This window comes from Toxorhynchites rutilus, chromosome 3 (assembly GCF_029784135.1).
Source record: "Toxorhynchites rutilus septentrionalis strain SRP chromosome 3, ASM2978413v1, whole genome shotgun sequence".
In the NCBI taxonomy this organism is placed as follows: domain Eukaryota; kingdom Metazoa; phylum Arthropoda; class Insecta; order Diptera; family Culicidae; genus Toxorhynchites; species Toxorhynchites rutilus.
Window position 1 is genome coordinate 270,144,984 of NC_073746.1, and position 20,892 is coordinate 270,165,875.

General features: G+C 40.7%; 1 protein-coding gene across 6 annotated transcripts in view; it reads right to left on the reverse strand.

Annotated features, from left to right (window-relative positions):
• The window catches only part of LOC129776002 (GTPase-activating protein), a 78,050-nt gene that overhangs the window by 12,709 nt on the left and 44,449 nt on the right, over positions 1-20,892 (reverse strand). For all 6 annotated transcript variants that reach the window (XM_055781354.1, XM_055781355.1, XM_055781359.1 and 3 more), the window contains 2 exons: positions 20,233-20,477; positions 17,990-18,188 (listed from right to left, as the gene is read on the reverse strand). In XM_055781354.1, coding sequence (XP_055637329.1) covers positions 17,990-18,188; positions 20,233-20,477 — 444 coding nt within the window. The remainder of the gene's footprint in view (positions 1-17,989; positions 18,189-20,232; positions 20,478-20,892) is intronic.

A 20,892-nucleotide genomic window follows, 5' to 3' on the forward strand; every position in this document is an offset into this window, starting at 1 on the left:
TCAATGAATTTTATTCTTTAGTCCGCAAAAATACCATCGCTAACTGGCAACGCAAGTGGAATGAAGATGAATTGGGCCGGTGGTTTCACTCGATTATCCCTAAGGTTAGCCTCAAACCGTGGTTCAAAAGTCTAGACTTGAGTCGAGACTTTATTCGCACCTTCTCCCGACTCATGTCCAATCACTGTTCGTTAGATGCACTACTCTTTCGTTTCAATCTTGCCAGCAGCAATCTCTGCGTTTGTGACCAAGGTTATCACGACATCGAGCACATTGTTTGGTCGTGCGAGGTGTATCTGGTCGCCAGATCGAATTTAGAAAACTCCCTTCGGGCCCGAGGAAGACAGCCCAATGTGCCGGTGAGAGATGTGTTGGCTCGGTTAGACCTTGATTACATGTCCCATATATATGTTTTCCTTAAAGCTATAGATCTTCGTGTGTGATTGCCCCTACATCCTTATACCCTCCTTTCCTTCCTTTGCGGGTAATTCGTCCCCTTGCTATAAATAGTAGAATAAGTTGAAATGTAAATACACTATAGATATACGAATAGATTTATGAAATGAGCGTTCATCAACATTGTTACAATTTCCTTATATCCCATCCTTCTCCTAAAAATATGTCACCCTCCTAAACTCGAGTACACCGCGAGTAATCGGTTTTCCACCTTACTAACCATAGATGTAAGAAAATTGTTTATATATATATATAGTTTCAAAATTATATTTAAGAATTCGGCTCCTTTAAACTTAAGTAACTGAGTCTGTAAAAATAAACGAATTGATAAAAAAAACAACAACTCTTACTATATGTAGAGCATATGGGAAATCACTTTTTCTAATATTTTTTCATTTTCCCAATTTTTCTCGTCGTATAAAATTCCCTTGGGTGAAAATGAACAGAACAAAACAGACAGCTTGAAACAAACGACCTGTTCTCGAGCGGGAACACACCTTGGTGTTTATTTATGTAAATTGAAATAAATCGTTTCATATATCAAATCATTTTTAACAAAACTACTACCATATACAATTTTACACTTACACTTGTGCAAAAATTTTCACAATGCACGATCGGTCATTGATATGAAATTTCACGAAGCAACCAACATTAGAGTTCCAAATTGAAATATTATTTGCTGGAATTAATCGTATCAATCACCTTACTTGCAATAAAAAAATTCCCCCGACTTGCATATATTTGTGATCCCGATTTTCCCCGGGCACCTTGGTTTTGATATCTCTGTTATTTTTCGGTAGGAATAAAAGCTCCCCCTACTTTTATGTATTTTCAGTGCCGATTTCCAGGCAGCTTGGTTTTGTTGTCTCTGTTAGGGAACACATTTCGAGGAACAAAAGATTCCCCTACTTGCATGTATTTGCAATGCCGATTTTCCCCAGGCAGCTTGGTTTTGATGTCTCTGTTGGGGACCCGCCGCATGTGTCGTCAATTTCGACCAATCAGAAGAGGTATTTTCGTTAGGCTAGGGGTTGAGATTTTTCATTGTTCGATAGTTAGTTTAATGACATATATTATTTTGTTCAATATAAAAAATTGTTATGGAGTATTGAAATCTATCGACGCAAAAATTTCATCAATCCATCATGAAATGACTGAGTAATAAGCGTTTGAAATTGGACAATTTTCACGATGAGCTCGATTTTCGATTTTCAATTTGTACCCCAATATGTTGCCGAAAGACGTTATCCTACGTCAAAAAGTTATTCCGTTACAGTTTCGACGAAAAAGTCCAAACTTTGATACCCTCAATCAAGGTTTGGACTTTCTGTTGGTCAACCTCAGCGGCTATTTTATTCCACGATCTCATGATGTTATTTATTTTTCTATTGGGCAGAATTGGGGGAAATTGGAAGGATTGGTAGCATTGAAGCACCTCTCGACTGTGATGGTAGCCTATCAAATCTGACCGAAACTTCACCGGAATTCTGTGGGCCGTAATAAACAGAAGTAGAAGTATCCGCAAGCACTCTTCCCTATACATTTTCAAAACCATTGTCTTTTTTGTGACTAGAACATCGGTTTTCTGCCCACAGCTGCAAATTCCTTGCCAAATCAAGAACTTCCAACTGAATATATCAGCGAAAACGAGTTCAATTTTGCTGGGGACATCTCTTCTGGCAGTGGCTTTATGAAATTTCAGGCCTGGAAGCTGTCGAAAATCCATCTTCACGTATGTTTCGTCATCCAACACCATACATCATTCATACTTCTTCAAAACCTTGTACAACAAGCGCATCTTTTGGCCACCAGATTTTGCTTCAGCGTCCTGTTTGGTTACTTGCAGGCACGGAAATTGCGATAACCTTCGCGCATACGGAATCTCCGAATGATACAATTATTAGATATGTGGTTTTTGTCGATGTCGTAGTCCGAGAGTCCCAGGTTTGTCCTTAAACCTCAGTTTCCGATCGTAAGTTCTACTACGGATATTTAGAGTGCTTTTTGAAATTTCCTCCAGCATATGGTCTTATTTTCCGTCACTGTAGGTGATGCTCGGAAGATAATATTTGAGTTTGAGCTTGGTTAAACTGTACACTTCGCAGTTGCGCTCAGTGATTGACCTGGAACCTGGAAAGATCACACTGAATGGTGTTTGAGAGTGACAATTCCTACAATTTTCATTGTGCAAAATTTAGTGACTCTCACTTGAAATAGTTGATAACGACGCGGGTCTCGACCTTACAGTCCACCGGGGGAAGGTTCGTGAAAAAATAATCAAATTCTTTTAGTACATCTTATTAAAAGAATAGAAATAAAAATCCAATTGCGATATCAAGAAACCACCGTTTCGAAACAGAGAGGTGGCAAAAGCCATATACGCCTTAGACGCAATGAAATATCTGTACATCATTATGATAAACAACAAAAAAACAAAGCATATAAAGAACAATGGTTTTCTCTCATTTTCATAAGCGCACAGAACGTGGTTATACACGTGAAAAAGAAACCCCCAAGTAGATTTCACTTCACGTGTTTTATTGACAGGCCAACTGGGAACAATCCGTTGCCTAATATGCATTGATATTTTCCCAGGATCGATCGCATCATGAATGGAAGAAAAGAAACGCCCCGCCGAGACAAACATAATACGATGGAGAGAAACTATGAGTGTTGCGTTGACGCTAGCAGTCTCCTCCTCCAATACTCACTCTCCACAAGCACATTGGTGTCGCGGGATCTGAAGCTATTGTTCGCATTTCAATGATCATTATTACTCTCTTATGGAAAATAAAGCTCAAAGGACAATTCATAAATCCGATGGGAAGAATGAGTGGCGATTTCCCACAATTACGCTTCAGACGGTTGCAATAGGACCGCTGCGCGAGTTCTGTTATTATGTTGTCTCTTCAGCATGCATAAAAGTTGTTGAAATTATGCAGAACAGTGAGTCGAAGAATGTCAGCAGCCACACAACAGTGTGTTGAAATTTGCAACGTAATTTCTGTGTCTACCTGCGTAACTGCCAGTATTGACAAAGAAAGGTTATAGTTACCTAAAACTTTAGCCTTTTAGAATCTGAGGTTTTTACTCATTTAACGGTGATCGGGTTCTGTGATTATTCGACATCAGTTCGTTTTAGGAATGACTCTTTTCAGTGGTGAAAATCTCGGAGTGATCCGTTTTGTGTTTTCAGAGGCTTCGTGTGATGGAATCCGAGGAAACGAAAATTTAGTGGAATCCGACGTCGTTCAGTACAAATACAGCCATTCCATGCCGCCAAACCGATACAGTGGTTTGAAAAATCATTTTATTCTAATTTTTTCCAAAAATGACTTTTTAAAAATTCATAACTAATAGACGATCGATATATCAAATTGAAGCCAATTTTGCCAAATTTGAACTCGCATAAAAAATGGATTTATTTTCGTAATTATTGATTGTACCTGTTTTTGTGCGGTTTTTTTTGTGAGACTTTTTGTAAAAATTCATAACATAACAACTTCTAGACCGATTTAGACAGTCGACATATTAAATTGAAGCTCCTTTGAAATAATGTAATGAATAAGCTCCTTTGAAAAAATGTCACACTTGCGGGAAGATTGGATTCTAGTCGCATAGGTCTAGTCTAGTCACATAGGAAAATAGAACGAAGACATAAAATATGTTAAATTTGCAAAATAATAACTCAAAAACGAAGCACCACTCTGATTTTCGAAAAATATATACTTAGTATGAAAACAATGTTTTATCAATACAGAATTCATTAAACTATCCATTTGTAAGGTCATGTACACCAGTGGGTTGATGAACAACTGGACTACCAGTACTTCGTACTGTAGGCATAAAATAAACCCCATTCATGGTCCTTAGCTTTTTGTCCAGTAACTCCTATTCCTACCACTCGCGGTGCCGGTTGGGGTACGAGTAACCAGCGGTGTAGTGAGAGTAGACAGCGTCCCCGGCAAACTATGAAAACGGCGCACTAGAAATGTAACTTTTTTCAATTTTTCAGCTACAGCATTCAGCATTTCAGCAGCTTTGCTTATTCTCTAGTCAAATCTTGTGTGCTTTAGCTGAAGCAAAATGATCCACAATTGCATCTAAATCAAGATCTGCTAGCGATTCTTTCTCGATCGAAAGAATTGCCAAGCCATTGAGTCGGTGGTTCATTTTAGAACGCAGATAATTTTCCGTCAATTTAAGCTTGCTTGCAAGATGCCACTGTAACTGGAAGCGCCAGGAAAACCTGAAGCGCCAGGAAAACCTGAAGTGCCGTCTCTATATTAGAATAAACTGCTTCGAGAGAATATTTGAGAATAATGTTCAAAGCTTTCACCCGACTGTATCTAAAACAGCTAAATACGCCTAACGAGCAAAATTTTGTTCAATATTGAATTATTGAAATTTCTAATTTCTCATTCACCTCTTTTGTTTTATTCACAAGTAATTCATATTACCGCCTTCGGGTACACGCAAAATGACTCAAAAATAGAATCAAATATTTCTGTTTTAAATCAAATTGAATTTTTGAGCCGTTTTTTAGGTTTATTTGTATAACTACAGCACAAATTGAATCCCATAGGAGTTAACCCGACACTTCCGAACTGGATGCGAATGTTTTACACGACGTCACTGATGCACAGTATCAATATCAACATCAGGCCACTGTTCAATAGAGAGACTTAGCATGATCTCAGTTCTCCTGTCTTCTGCATACAGAAGATATGTTCAGCATACAAATCCGTTCGGTATGGGAATCACTGTTCATTTTATAGCAGCTATCGTAGTAGACGTATCTGAAATTTTCTGACAGAAAATTGTTTGGAAAAGTTAGGCAGGATGGAAAATGAGAGAACAAATTTGATTTTGGACACCCACATTACGTTTCCGTAAACGTACAACTATTGTTCGAATGGATTAGAGGACGCGTCGTAGTAGAACTTACGATCGGAAGCTGAGGTTGAAGGTATTGAGAACCATTAAGGCAAGACCGGGACTCTCGGACTACGACATCGCCAAAAAACACAACTCCAACCAAGATACCGTACCGAGAATCCGTATATGAGAAGGTCTTCGTGAATTCCGTGCTTGGACTCAACCCAACAGGACACTAAAGCAAAATTTGGTGGCCAAAAAACGCGCTCCAATGTTGTACAACAAGGTTTTGACGAAGAACGAAGGATGCATGTTGATGCAATGCCGAAACGTACGTGAAGATGGATTTTGGACAGCTCCCTGGCTTGAAATTTTCTAAGGCCATTGCCAGCGATGATGTCCATAGCAAATTTTAGTTCGTTTCGCTGAGAAATTTGCCAGGAAGCTCTTGATTTGGCAAAATATGTGCAGCTGTGGACAGAAAACTAAGATTCTCGTCACAAACAAGATAGTGGACTCTAAATGTATAGGAAACAGTACCTGCAGAAACGTCTCCTCCCGTTTATTAAGGCTCACAAAGGTACGACGAAGTTTTGATCAGCATTGGGAAGCTGCCACTACAGTTAAGAGGTGCTTCAGTGGTACCGTGACAATGGGGTCGATTGCATTGAAAAAGACCTCAATCCGTCCAATTTCAATGCCTCCAATTACGCCCAATCAAACAATATTGGGCAGTTGACAAGCGGAAATTTAATAAGGGTGTCAAAGTGACTCGGGATGCTGCAGGCATGAAGAGATCTTGTAATGAATTGGCCGCTGAGGCTGATCAACAGAGAGTCCAAACTTTGATGGAAGATATATGAAGAAATGTACGGAAATTCATCTAAACTGTAACGGACATATTATATATAATATTTTTCTGAAAAGAACATGAAACTATCTGCATTCAGATATATAAAAAAAAAATTTTTTTTTGTAGCTTTAACCAATCCAGAGATACAACTGGTTTTGTAAATCCGGATTCTAAATATTTCAAGCCTTATCTAAATAACTAGTTGAGCAATAAATTCTTAAAAAATTCCAGGTGGGGTCTTGGTCGTATATTGACAGGGAAGGTGGACTAAACCGGTGGAGTGAATGATGATTACCTCCTACAATGGGTGAAATTAAGGAGGCCATTAACCCTCTACAACATAATCTTGCCTTTAGATTAAAATTTTTTATTTTAATTATTCAGACACCATTTTCAATGTTCACCCACACTAGCACATCTTCATATTTGCATGAACAAAGTAAGGAATTGTCCAATGTTGGAATGTCTTTATTCTATCATATTTTCTGTATCAAACATTTATTCCATGTAACGGAGAAACATATTATTTACAAGTGGTTGAAAAATGTTGAACGAGAATTGTGTCTGAAAATAATCTGATAGTATAACCGTTACATGGAATAAATGTTTCATACAGAAAATATAATAGAATAAAGACAGCCCTAAATCGGGCAATTCCTTCCTCGTGTTATGCTCTTATCAACACATCCGACGATCCTTTTTTTTGGTATAGATAGAAGAAGATTTAGGAGTGCGTATCATCACATTAAAATCCATTTCCAGTTTCGAACAAAGATCAATTTCGCTAGCGCAAACAGCAAATGGACTAACAGCACTTGTCACTATGTAATTTTAGAACATATGGGAGTTTAATTTTCCGAATTTTTCCTTTTACCTTCAGAGTTTTCCGAAAATTTTCGATTGTCATGTTTGGTTGGAATATTTTTGGTTGAAATATGTGTAATATTTTTATGGGACCCTACTACTATAGAAACATTTATTATACCCTAAAATCTCAATATGCCAAATTTAGTTTCATTTGCTTGAATAATTCTCGAGTAATGCAGAAATTTGTGTTTCATTTGTATGGCAGCCCCCTCTTAGAGAGGGGGGTGGAGAGTCTAACCACCATAGAAACATTTATTGCACCCTAAAACTTCATTATGCCTAATTTGGTTCCATTTGCTTGAATAATTCTCGAGTAATGTAGAAATTTGTGTTCCATTTGTATGGCACACCCCCCCCCCCCCCTTAGGACATCCCATCCGAGCTCCCGTAGCTTCTGGCAGGTCATCAAAAATGCGTTGTCCTGGTGGAAAACTGCACCATTCCTATTGATCATTTCTGGCTGCTTCTGGTCAATCGCCTGCTTCAAACGGTCAAGCTGCTCACAATAGAGAACCGTGTTGAGGGTCTGGCCATAGTTGAGCAGCTCATAGTGGATGATTCCCTTCCAATCCCACCAAACACACAGCAAAACCTTCCTGGCCGTCTATCCGGGCTTGGCGATGGTTTGGCCCGGCTCACCGCGCTTCGACCACGACTTTTTTCGCTTTAGGTTGTTAGGTTGATCCACTTTTCATCACCAGTCACCATCTTCTTCAAAAATGGGTCGAGTTCGTTCCGTTTCAGCAGTGCATCGCAGGCGTCTTCGGTCTAAAAGATTCTCTGTCTTCGGATTCGGTCTAAAATATTTTTTTGCGTCAACTCGTGTGGCACCCATACATCCAGCTTTTTATGGAATCCAATCTTCTGCAAATGGTTTCAAACGGTTTTATGGTCTATACCCAGTTCCTGGCCAATCGAGCGAGTGCTCACATGCCGGTGTACTTGGATGATTTCAACGATTTTATCGGTTTCCACGACGATTGGCCTACCAGTACGGGGTGTATCTTCGACAGCCACTACACCAGAACGAAATCGATCAAACCCACGCTGTGCTGTACGACTCCTTACAGTATCGAGTCCATAAACTACACGAATTTTTTCGGCCGCCTTCGTTGCTTACCTCGCAGGTAGTAAAAACGTTAAATATGGCGAATTTCTTGCTTGGTGGACTACATCTTCCATCTCCATCGACACTTGTAGCACAGATTGTCGTCTTTAAATAACCGTATAATATGACCCGATGCAATAAGTTCAACACAAGATATTGACAATATACGACATTTCTTTTTCCCCAACCCAATATATAGATCAACAATAAATTGTTCACACTAAGTTATCCGTTCGTATAAAACTTCGTCAGTTACAATCTTCGTTAAAAAAATTAAAAAACATGATTCGGCTGTTAAGAAAACACAGCCTTAATGTGTGACCTACAGTGCCTCTTGTATTCTGTAAGTGTTGTTGCACATTTAATATGTCTTGGCATCGAGTTGAAAACATTTATTCCTTTGAAATACAACAAATTTTGTGAAGCACAAGAAATGAGAAATGAGGTGTTCTCAACTCATTCGCGTTTCTAATGTTCTATCTATGAAATATATAATTTTAAAGGAAAGATTAGAGGATCAACCAATGACCAGTTCTGCGACTGTACCCATTAACGTGCGCTTAGTAAGAAAACGTGAATGTTATAACGAAAAATAAATTTTGGGCGGAACGAAGTTTGCCGGGTCAGCTAGTAAATAAATAAATAAAAACGAACCTCATTGTATAACTTTCGGGCACGTCTCTTGTCCACTAGATTCAGTTTCAGTGTCCTATTTGAATTCTTATTGGCCCGAAATGATCAAAATCCTTATAACAGACGTATCCTTCGATGCTTCGACTAGCATTAATTTTCTAGGCTATAATCCGGAAGCCCTTAAAATTCTGAACGCCTTTAAAGGCAAATTTTGAACGAACAGCAGGAGAACAAACAGTAATCGAACGGCGACCCAAAGTGGAATTATCAGGAATCGAATTAATTCTACAGGAAACTTTTTTATGTGCGCTCTCTATACCCAAACTAGCGTTGGCAGAAAATATATCATCTTTGGCAGAAAAATGCTTTCTCGTGTGCTGAAAGGGTGAATGAACAAATACGAGACCCTTTTTCAGAAGTGTTAAAATGTTTGTATGTATGGGAGCAGACCGAACATAAGCTTGGGATTGTACCCAAAAAAACCAAACGATTGTCAAGCGGGGATCGATCCAAAGCCGGGTGGAGTGCAAGGCTATTTTACACGACTGCGTTATCCACAAAGCCACGTGTTCTGTTGCAGAAAATGCGTGACAATATTACACCACATTATAAAATGAAGTTGGAAAGTGTTTCCTGAGCGTAAGAACGAGAGCATAAACGTGAATTTATATTCTTTTCGGTCTGAGCCGTGTGTGTGGCAAAGTAAGCGAAAAGGTTTAATGTGTGTTTATTTGCAATGTGTCTCTTGTATCGCTCGCTCATATTGCTCTTATGAGGAGGTGATCTGGCGTAGTGGTTAACATCCGTTCCTCTCACGTTAAAGGTCACGAGTTCAATTCTCACTCCCATCATTCTTCCAACGGAATAAATCCGTTGGCTCAAGTGATGAACCAGCCAAAGGCTGAAAGTCACTAAATTGCTCTTTTATTGCTATGGCATATATCAGGTAGGGGAAAAAGTAATCCATTGTTTTTGGGTGAAATTCAAAACTATTTTTAATAGCTTTGGATTGTCTGATTTGGGTCAAATATGGGTCTTGTTGCAAAATTTGTTGCCATTCTAAAGGTAGTTTCATAATGTCTCTAACATAGAGGTCCTTATTGGCGATAAACTCTAGCGATGGATTTTTACAATCTTCTCTTCATCTCAATTTCTTATCACTCTGGAAATTTGCAATGCGAGGAAAAGGTGGTAATCGCTTGGTGCCAGGTCCGCACTATGTGGTGGATACATTAAAACATCCCAATCAAACTTTCGCAAATCTGTGGCCTTGAGTTGTCCTGATGGAACACAGAACCTCTTCTGTTAGCAAGTTTTGAACGTTTCTGGTCAATCGCTAGCTTCAAACGGTCCATTTGTTGTCAAATACGAGTGAGCGCTCAACTTCCGCGCTGAACAGACGCGTTTTTGCTATCTTTACGTGGAAGTCGAACAAAAGCTAATATTACCAGTATAGTCGTTTTTTTTTCATCATAAACGCTTCCTGCTCATCGCTGAGCCGTTCCGTGTAGCTGCACGGACAAACGACTTCGCGATGGGTCGCCGAGAAAACACATTCCGAATAGATTTTTCGAATGTACCGAAAAAAAACGGACAATGTTAAAGTGCACCAATTCTGTGCTACCGTTCTGTGTCTAAAACAAGATGAAGTGCTGAGAATACAGAACAGCAGAGCTCTCGGTGTAACATTCGTCAAAGTCACTGACCTCGCATTAGCGCAACGAATCTGCGAAGAACACAACAATAAACACGAGATCACGGTAGACGGGGAAAGTTATCCGCTGAAAATTACGCTACAGGAGGGCGCAGTGGAAGTGAAGCTCTACGATTTGTCCGAAGACGTTTCTGACAAAAAAATCGCCGAAGTACTCGCAAGGTACGGTGACGTCATCTCCATTCGGGAGCAGCTCAACGGAACTGATGTTCTCTTCCCCGGTACACCGACCGGCATCAGAGTAGTTAAAATGATTGTAAAACACAACATAGAGTCCTGGGTCACTATCGACGGAGAGATGACACAGGTATCGTACTTCGGTCAACGACAAACTTGCCGACACTGCCGTGAATACATCCACATTGGGGTTACTTGTGTGCAGAATAAAAAGCTGCTCATACAAAAGTCGTATGCCGAGGCCGCTAAGCAGACTAGTGTCCCATCTATACCGCTGAAAAAAGCGAACCAAGCAAATAAAAATCCGAACTATCCCGCATTAAGTACGAAACAAATAACTAAAAACACGATAAAACCGGCAAGCATGCCGCCGCCAAACAAAAATTCTCAGCATAAGCTGTTACCATCACCGATCCGTAACGAACAAAATTTGCCTGCATTACCCTCTACCTCGGGTTCGACTCAACCATCGGGCAGTGGGTCGTTGACCGATACCACAGGTCAGCAACCTCCTGTTAACAGTGGAGTGGTAAGCAAAACTGTTAGCGGCAAGTCCGATGGGTACGACACCGATACATCAGTTGGCTCAACTCGCTCTACAAGAAATCTCCGCGTTCGCTTACCAGGCAAGAAGCACATCTTAGAGGACGAAGACGACAAGCGGGAAGAGAGTTATCTACCATCGTAATGACTGACCGCTTCAGCTACAATATTGCGTCCGTCAACATCAACACGATAACGAACGCAACAAAGATAGACGCACTTCGGACCTTTGTCCGAGCGCTAGACCTAGACATCGTGTTCTTGCAGGAAGTAGAAAATGAACAGCTATCTCTTTCTAACTTCAACATCGTTTGCAACGTAGATCACACAAGACGGGGAACGGCAATAGCGCTAAAGGAACATATACAATTCTCGCATGTCGAAAAGAGTTTGGATGGCCGTCTCATTGCATTGAGAATACAGAACATAACTCTCTGCAACGTTTATGCGCCATCGGGTACAGCTTTTCGTGCGGATAGAGAGCGATTTTTCAATGGAACACTCGCTTACTATCTCCGATACAACACACAACACGTCATTCTCGCTGGCGATTTTAACTGTGTACTTCGTCCGTGCGACTCTACGAGTTCCAACTCAAGCCCAGCACTACAAGCAACCGTTCAACAGTTGCAGCTTCAAGACGTGTGGGTTAAGCTGTACCCTGCGATGCCTTCACCCACATACGTTACACACAATGCGGCATCCCGGCTCGATCGTATGTACGTAAGCGCAGGGCTATGCGCACAACTTCGAAGCGCAGCAACACACGTTTGTTCCTTTACGGACCACAAAGCGCTAATAGCACGCATCTGCCTTCCCCATCTCGGCACCGAACATGGTCGAGGATACTGGTCACTTCATCCGCATCTTCTAACTGCCGAAAATGTAGAAGATTTTCGAATTCGGTGGCAGTTTTGGACACGTCAACGGAGGAATTTCCCAAGCTGGTTGACGTGGTGGATGTCATACGCGAAACCTAAAATCAAAAAGTTTTATCGGTGGAAGTCAAGGGAAATTTTTAATATTTTCAACGCTGAGAACCAACGACTACACGCGCAACTACGAATTGCCTATGATGGTTACTACCAGAATCCCGCTATGCTAGTAACAATCAACCGTGTAAAAGCACAAATGCTTTCACTACAGCGGAAGTTTACGAAAAAATTTTTACGCATCAACGAGACGTTTGTAGCGGGGGAGAGTTTGTCTACCTTCCAACTAGGAGATAGAAGACGAAAAAACACAGCTGTAACAGAATTGCAGAACGAGCGAGGAGAACAAATTCAAGGTACTATCGAAATTGAGCAGCACATGTTTCGGTATTTCGTGAACCTGTATGCGGCAGAAGAGACGAGTCAGGCAACAGAAGAGAATTTCCGAAGCGAGAGGGCGATACCCGAGAATGACGAAGCTAATGCTGCACTGATGGATGAGATCACCATCAATGAAATCGAGCATGCCATCCGAACGTCGCAGAAACGAAAATCGCCGGGCAGCGATGGGATACCGGTTGAGTTCTACCAGCGTACGTACGACGTGATATACCGTGAACTCTTCTTCATAATCAACGAAGCTGTGAGAGATGAGTTACCCGCAGGTTTCACTGACGGCACAATCGTTCTAATAAAAAAGAAAGGTGGCGATGTAACGGCGAGATCGTACCGTCCGATTAGCCTGCTCAACGTTGACTATAAAATTTTGAGCAGAGTACTGAAAATCCGTCTAGAAGCAATACTTCGGACTCATCGTGCTCTGAGTGACGTACAGAAGTGCGCTAGCAATGATCGATCTATTTATCAAGCTACACTATCGTTAAAAGACCGCATCGCTCAACTGTATGCAAGGAGACTGAAAGGGAAGATGAGCTACGTTGGCTGGCTTACGAGAGTAAAGAACGCTTCTACATCCAAGCTGCTAATGAATGGACACTTGTCACAGCCAATTCACATAGAACGATCCGTACGCCAGGGAGATCCGTTGTCGATGATTCTCTTTGTGGTATACCTGAATCCACTTCTCACACGCCTGGAGCGTATATGTAATAGTGATCTGTGTGTTGCATACGCTGATGACGTTACGGTGATCGCTACCTCAATACCAGCAATCGATCGGATTTTCAGGCTGTTCGACGATTTTGAGCGTGTGGCTGGGGCTAAGTTAAATCGATAAAAAACGGTGGCTATCGACGTCGGCTGTATCAATGATGAGCCGCTGTCGATACCAGGGTTGCAGACTGCAGAGAATGTTAAGGTGTTGGGCGTAATATTCGCTAATTCTTTACATCTTATGGCAAAGCTGAACTGGGACAGACTATTATCTAGAATCGCCCAAATTATATGGATGCAAAACTTGCGATCTTTGAATATGCAGCAGAAAGTGATAGTGCTGAATACATTCGTCACAGCAAAGGTGTGGTACATTGCGTCAATATTACCACCACAAAACGTTCACACTGCAAAGTTGACTACGATGATGGGGCGCTTTCTATTTCGTGGTTTGCCAGCACGAGTACCAATGCAGCAGCTAGCACGCAGGAGAGAGAACGGCGGACTAAATCTGTAACTACCAGCGATGAAAAGTAAAGCGCTACTTGTTAATCGGCATTTGAAAGAAATTGATTCCATTCCCTTCTACCAATCATTCATACTCCAAACTATCCCTCCTCCTCCCTGTTTTCCATGCCTTAAAATCCTGTGTCAGGAATAATCCTTGCTGCCGCAGCATATACAACGGAATCCAACCAGTGACCGAATACACAGTTTTTATCTGAATCGGTCTGATTTGCCAAGAGTGAAACGAAACCAACCGGGCCTGAACTGGAAACAAATTTGGAAAAACGCTTCAACAAAAAGATTGTCGTCGAGTCAGCGGAGCGACCTCTACCTATAGATCAACGAAAAGACTGAGTATCGGAGACTATAGAACATCATTGGAAGAGCTAACGACCAAAATTGTCAGCACTGCAGGACAAACTTTAAAACATAAATTTTCCGAGTGCCCTAGAGTAACTGCCACGTGGGGATACACGCAACAAAAATTGACAACGACACTCGGCGGTTGGCAGCGTCTCAGTTTTGACCAACTAATACGACCAGTTCTGGGCAACATAGCAGCAGCAACAAAAAGTGAAATCTTGCGACTTTTCATTAAGGGGGTATTCTAGTCTAGAAATCTGAAAAAATCGAATTTTTTTTACCATATTTCTGTAGTTTAGGCATTCAAGAATATACTCTAGAAAGGACTTATCGAAAATCCTATTATTTACCTAGTTAGAGCCATCTTAGTGATGTGGTATCTAACCTGTTACGGCCATCACAATGAACTTCAAACGCGTTTCTCTCGGAACTAGTTTTTTTCTAACTGGCGTACACGATATCTCAAGTTCTACTGAACCGATTTATGTCAAATTTATATGAAAATAATCTGCATACATCTCTCTATCGCATGAACCAATAAAAAATTATAACTTTTTAATTTTACTATTTTTAAAAAATCGGTAAACGCAAAAAAAACGTTTTAAACAGCATTTTTGTTTTCAAACGGCCGCCATTTTGTTAAAACCCATGTTTTTGACTTGTCCGAGGTTCATGCCATAGCGACATCTTTACTGATTCAGAATCTGTTCGATTTTTTTGTTTCAGATAACCAGAAGGACTGGAATCGTGTACGCCATGGCACAACTTTTTTTTGAACACCCTCACTTCACCAGCATGTAACTATTCTAATTATGAATATTTTTTTTCCGTCCTATTTTTGTTTTATTGTTGAAAGATAGATAAACGAATAATGATATAATGGATACTAAAAATATTCTTTGTTTTATTTTTACGGAGTTCGAAAAAACGTCCGAAATTCGTGTCTCTACACTAGAATACCCCCTTAAGTATACAAATTACATTAACAATAACAATGCAATTGATTTGGATGAACTATAATTCATATTGAATTTGAATGATTAATGAAATTTTAACTTTGTAAATACTTATTATAAACAAACGATATTTGAAAAAAAAAAATAGTAGGGTTCTCAACTAGTATATTGAACTAAAATAAAAATTTAAAAAAAAAAATTGAAAAATAAATTGAGTTGCACGTATTTTACCGTTGTAGTATCGACACCATAAACACTAATTGCAATTTCAGCGGCCTGGCTTGCATTTTCGCATTTATAAAAGCAAAAGCGTAAAATATACCGAATTTTCTCATTGTATCCCTCCCTGTAACTCACAACTGAATGGAACAAACAAAAAACAGCAAAAGAATTTTTTAGTGTGAAATTTCACCTTTACAACGAGCATATACCTGATGATATTGATCACTGAAGCTAGCTATCGCGAAAATAATGGATAACTTTTTCCCCAACCTAATGTAATGTACAAATGCCGTACAGTAAAACCTGTTTTTGTGCGGTTTTTTTTGTGCGATTTTTTTGTGCGTTTTTTGTGTACGATTTTTTTTGTGGTATATGAAAACAAGCATATTTGACGAAATTATCGTCCATTTATGTTTTTTTCGATGGTTTCGAAATGCATATATTCAGTGCGAAAAATGCATATTTGCGTCTCAATTATCCACTTCTGAAACCATTCCTCTCCTCCCATCAAATGCTCTAAGTTTATGCATGACATGATATCTAACAGCATCACGTTTCTGCATGCAACTAAAAGCACAAAACAGCCACGCGCAACCGAAGAGGCAAACTGTCCCATCGCAAAGCAGGGAGACAAAAGGAAATTGACCGGTGAACGGCGTGGATTTGAGTTATTTTCTTGAGGGAAACTTTTTTTATGCGGTCCCTACCGCACAAAGTTTTTTTCAAAATGTGTACCGAACACGATTTTTAAAGCTACTGGTAAAGTTTTGCATGATTTTTTTATGCGGTCCCTATCCCCCGCACAAAAAAAAATTGCCTGTACTAGTATGGGAGAGTATCACATCTTTTGTTATTTCTAAGCTCGTAATGTAATAAGTCCGTATGTCAAAACATGTGCTAAATTAAATTTTGGGTGCATCCATCGCAAATTTTTCAAATTGTGTACCGAAAACTATTTTATAAAACTGCTCTTGATGTTTTGTGCGGTCCCTATTACTTGCACATATCTACCTGTATAAAATACCCAAAGAATTCGATGACATGATTTGTTGATCACTAGTGAAACAGATTAAATAGGGAGGAAAACATTATAGTTCCCAACAACAGGTTTCATAGCTGCTGTTTCAAAATGTTTCATTCACATTTAAGAAGTTGCGTTAAACTCTCAGCCGACACAGAATATTATCCGGAAAGACAAATCGCGTAGGTTTGAAACGTGGTTCCACATCCACCGTTTACAGTAATTAGTCGGAACAACAATTGCTGTGCGCTGCAATGGACTTTATGAATAATTTACATAGAAATTTGATCTCATTCTTAATGTCTGTACCATTAACGTGTTGTTTGTGTATGTATTGTACTTAATTGTCGGTCATATGGGCGCGTGCACAATTCGGATGAACCAACGACGAAAGGCAGCATCGCACGACGCGCTTTCTAATGACATCGACTAATTGTAGAGATACAATTTACAATTTTAAAAACAACTCGGTTATAATTCGTGGAAAATATATACAGACCCTCAGTTACGGAGTGAAATACAACGCGCTCACAGCCGGCTGTTTCCACCCGATTGAGGCGATGAGACACCATCTCGAAATTACACTAATCAAAGGCCATTTTTGAACTGTGTATGTGTGAAAACAGAAGACAATACGGAGATAACAATCGAAATTGCTGCACATAATTGTATATCCGTTGTCAGGGCAGCGCAGAATTGATGCTGTGGATTGGCATTGTTACCTGTACCCGCTCCCATAATCTTGCATCTAATCTACACACATGCGTTGCTAATGAATATAAATCATTAGTGCGAAAAGGGCACGCGCCCCCGCCCCATTGTGCTAAACTGTAGCTGCGCTTTAAGTGACCCACATTGCCTGGGTCGACCCGATTTCGTTGCGGACCATTTCACTCCGGGAGATGCAGGCCATCACCCCATCATCAGCACGGGAGAATCCCGGTCAACAACCTTGTTCTAGTTTGTGCAGTCCAGCGAAGCGACAAAGTGCACGCTCATGCGCACGTAGACAGGATGTGATTGGAATTTGATAGCCTCGTCTCGAAGTATATTCATGAGGAATGATGCGCACAGCAACAATTAATACCAAATCGCCGACGAATGATGATTCATGCGTGGCGGTCGCAAAGCGGAGGTGTGAATCTGCCGGGCTTTTCCGTCTTAGCGGTCATCAGTCGCGCCAGGGATGATCACCGAAGCGTGATGCGCCACGCTGTGATGCCCTCATTGCTAGACTTCTAAGAACGGAAGCGGACCGAATGCAGAAAATAATAATAGTAATAATTAATGAGATTGAGAGATAACAAAGAAGCACAAAGCGAAAAAAAAGTATGATAAAATATTCAATTGTTTTGAATTCAACGGTACAACGATCGGGGGACCACACGTAACTGGGATGAACGCCGGCAAGTTCCGAGTAGAAAAGTACATTCATATTCGTGACACCCTCGTAAACAATCTAAAATCTACGCCTCGATAAATCAATAATCGGCCCAAAAGTGGGACCACTTGCGCTTGCGAGCGTGACGATGGTTAATCGTGTGTAAATCAGGACACACATCCACCCAGCCACGCATCCGGCCATTGTTCGAATTGTGCAAGCGTGCCCCCTTTACGAAAAAAAACAACGAAAGACAGCTCACCTGAAAGATGTTCTGCATCTTGAAGCTCCTCTCGGTTAGCCGCTCCACGGCGAGTATCTCGGACAGCGGTATATCACAGATTGGTCTCTTTCCCTTAGCCTTGGCGTAGCTGAGCGATTGGGTCGTTAGCCGAAAGTAGCGCTGCTTGAAATTCCGCCGACCGAAGCGCTTCCGACCTTGGGCTCGCTTGGTCATCATCCTGTGCGTGTGTGTGTGTTGGCGTGGTGTTCGAGTTCAGCGAGTGGGTGGGCGTGTTTGGAAGAGAAATATGGGGTGTTTCGAGCATTAGATATGGTTAATTTATTGCTGCTGTGGTCTTCGCTATTTTGTGCTATTATTCTCAGGTGAGGATTTTTTTTACGATTCATGGAACAAAGACAATGAGGAATGAGATACTACCGAGAATGGGCTGTAAATTAGGAAAGAAAGAATGAGTGGATACGCAAAATAAGAAGACAACGCGAAATCAGGAGAACAATGAGACACTGAAAAGACAATTACAGGTAATTTGAGACGAGTGATGGCCATACGGGCGAGACTTACCATTCGCTGTCGAAACAATTGCAATAGATCCAGCCATGTTGGAAATGGAATTTTTGTGTGTGTTTTTTAATCGTTATTTACAGTACACAATTAGTAATTCGTAAAGAGAGAGAGAGAACGAGAATCAAAGAAATAGAGCAAGAGCAGGGTAGTGAAGAAAAATGGGACAGTAAATTAGTATCAAAATCGGGTCACGGAATACAGATGCATTTTCTTTGGGTTGCAACCAGGGGTACCAAATGTACCGCACCACGACTGTATTCTGACGACTGTCACCATCATTGGCCCGTAACAGTCGTTAGATCAATCTATTAACGACAATCACACAGTGAAAATGTCGTGCGACATTTATATTTACTGTCGTGTGCTGTACACGGCTGCATTTCCATATGTGAGTATTTTGTTCATTCGTCTGCGACAGGCCTGGTTGCTAACTAGTCATGTTGTTTGTAAATTCGGAATGCAATCGTAAATGCATTGCTACTGTCGTGAATGATTTTTTTCCCTCGTGCTGATGATGTCGGGTGTCTTTGTATATATTATGCAACGTCGTTCGCTTACAAAAGTGTGTTCTTCATTCACCAGTATTTTATTCATTTTCTCATTCGCAAACTGTAGGTTGTAGGCTTTGAAACGGAAGATAATTTTCAGTTTCTGGTGAATTCTGCAGCATATTCCGAAATGGAAAAAAAATATTTGTTGGTCGATGACGCGGCTATTATATGTGGAGAGCGAGTGAGCAGTGTGAGCAACAGGGGAGAATCTGTTGAAAGAAATGCGAGAGGAAGTGTTGTGGGTGGAATTAGCGTAGATCGAACGTTTAAAGTTGGCTTCATTTGTGTTTATTGAGGCGATTTGAAATTGATTTGATCGAAATAAGGCCAAAAATGCATTGTTATATATTAATCTGTCACCACAATTATTAATTTCCTACTTGGAGGATAAATCTAAACATTCCAAACACTGAGTATTTCCCGATGTCATCAATATATATACAAAGAAACTCTCGCCTAGAATCATTAGGGATCCGTGCTTTTTTCTCCTATGAATTGCTGCTCATTTGTGTACCTATCTTGATTCGGCCATCCCAGCAGTACATCATTCTAGATACAGCCGATCTAAAATTGAACCGTCTGTCTCTGTATATACGTAACTTGTGCTCACAACCACATCCCAGAGCGTACTGGTGAAAATGCACAAACGCATAAAATAAAGGCTTGTTTTACGATCGCGATTTCTTGGTCATGACATTTTTCTTGCGACAGTCAAATTTGACAGTAACTCGGGTAAACCGATGATATTCATCGCATCGTGAGCGACTGTTACAGCGACAGAATTAATGGAGTAGCAGACACGAAAAAATGGAAAATGAACAGTACGTTTGGCTCACTACGATCGGGCCCGACAAATCAGACAAATTCGACGAAGCACCGACTGCTATAGTACAGGTTTATTTTATTCATTCGTGCTCTGTCGCTTGTATGCGAATGTAGCGCGCACACAGTGAGTCTCTATTTTATTTCATACCGACTGTAATGAAAATGCAGTACTTTTGGGACGCCTGGTTGCAACTCATTTATTCGGTGACTAGGTATATACAGATACAGCTAGCATGTATGTGTGTGGGTGTTGGAGTTACTCCACCGATTTATTCCTAGCTCGGGTCAAACAATGATGATCAAATGTTCACGGATACTCACCCCTCTTTTAGCACCACCGGTTCCAGCATGGTCGGCTCGTCATCGGTTATCGTAGCACCTACGGTGGAGATCACTTCGAGAAAATGCTTTATCGCTTGGACGTGCTTTTCAGTGCCGAACCTTCGGTACAGCTGGCCGGTGTATTGCTCCTTGCAGGGTTGCTGCGCCGAACGAGAACTCACCAGATTACCCAGCGATTGTATCGTCTTGGAGATTAGCGTTAGAGTACGGGTTGTTTGTTCGTCCTGAAGAAGAAACATTAGATTCCGGATTAGATGGACTACTAAATAGCTTCCGCGTTGCTGATAAAACAAATATGAATTAACACATTCGTCGCTCGACGCGTTTCGGACGTGTTTATTGCGGGGACCAAATCAGATGGTCGGTACGCTAGAAGGTAATCAGGGAAATAAGCGGGAGACAATGATTTTCCACCATTATTACGCGAAGAGTAGGATAACACGGGGTGATTTGGACCACCCCTCTATCTCAAGAAGTACGGCTCAACTTGGATTTTTTATAATGTCATCTCCTTATATTGCTGAACCGTATGTACCTAACGTAAAAAAACTTTGGTAAAATTCGACAGGCATGAACACAGCAAGAATTTTGTTTGTCAAAAATTGTGAGTTTTCCGATCGTGGTTTCGTAGCTACTTGG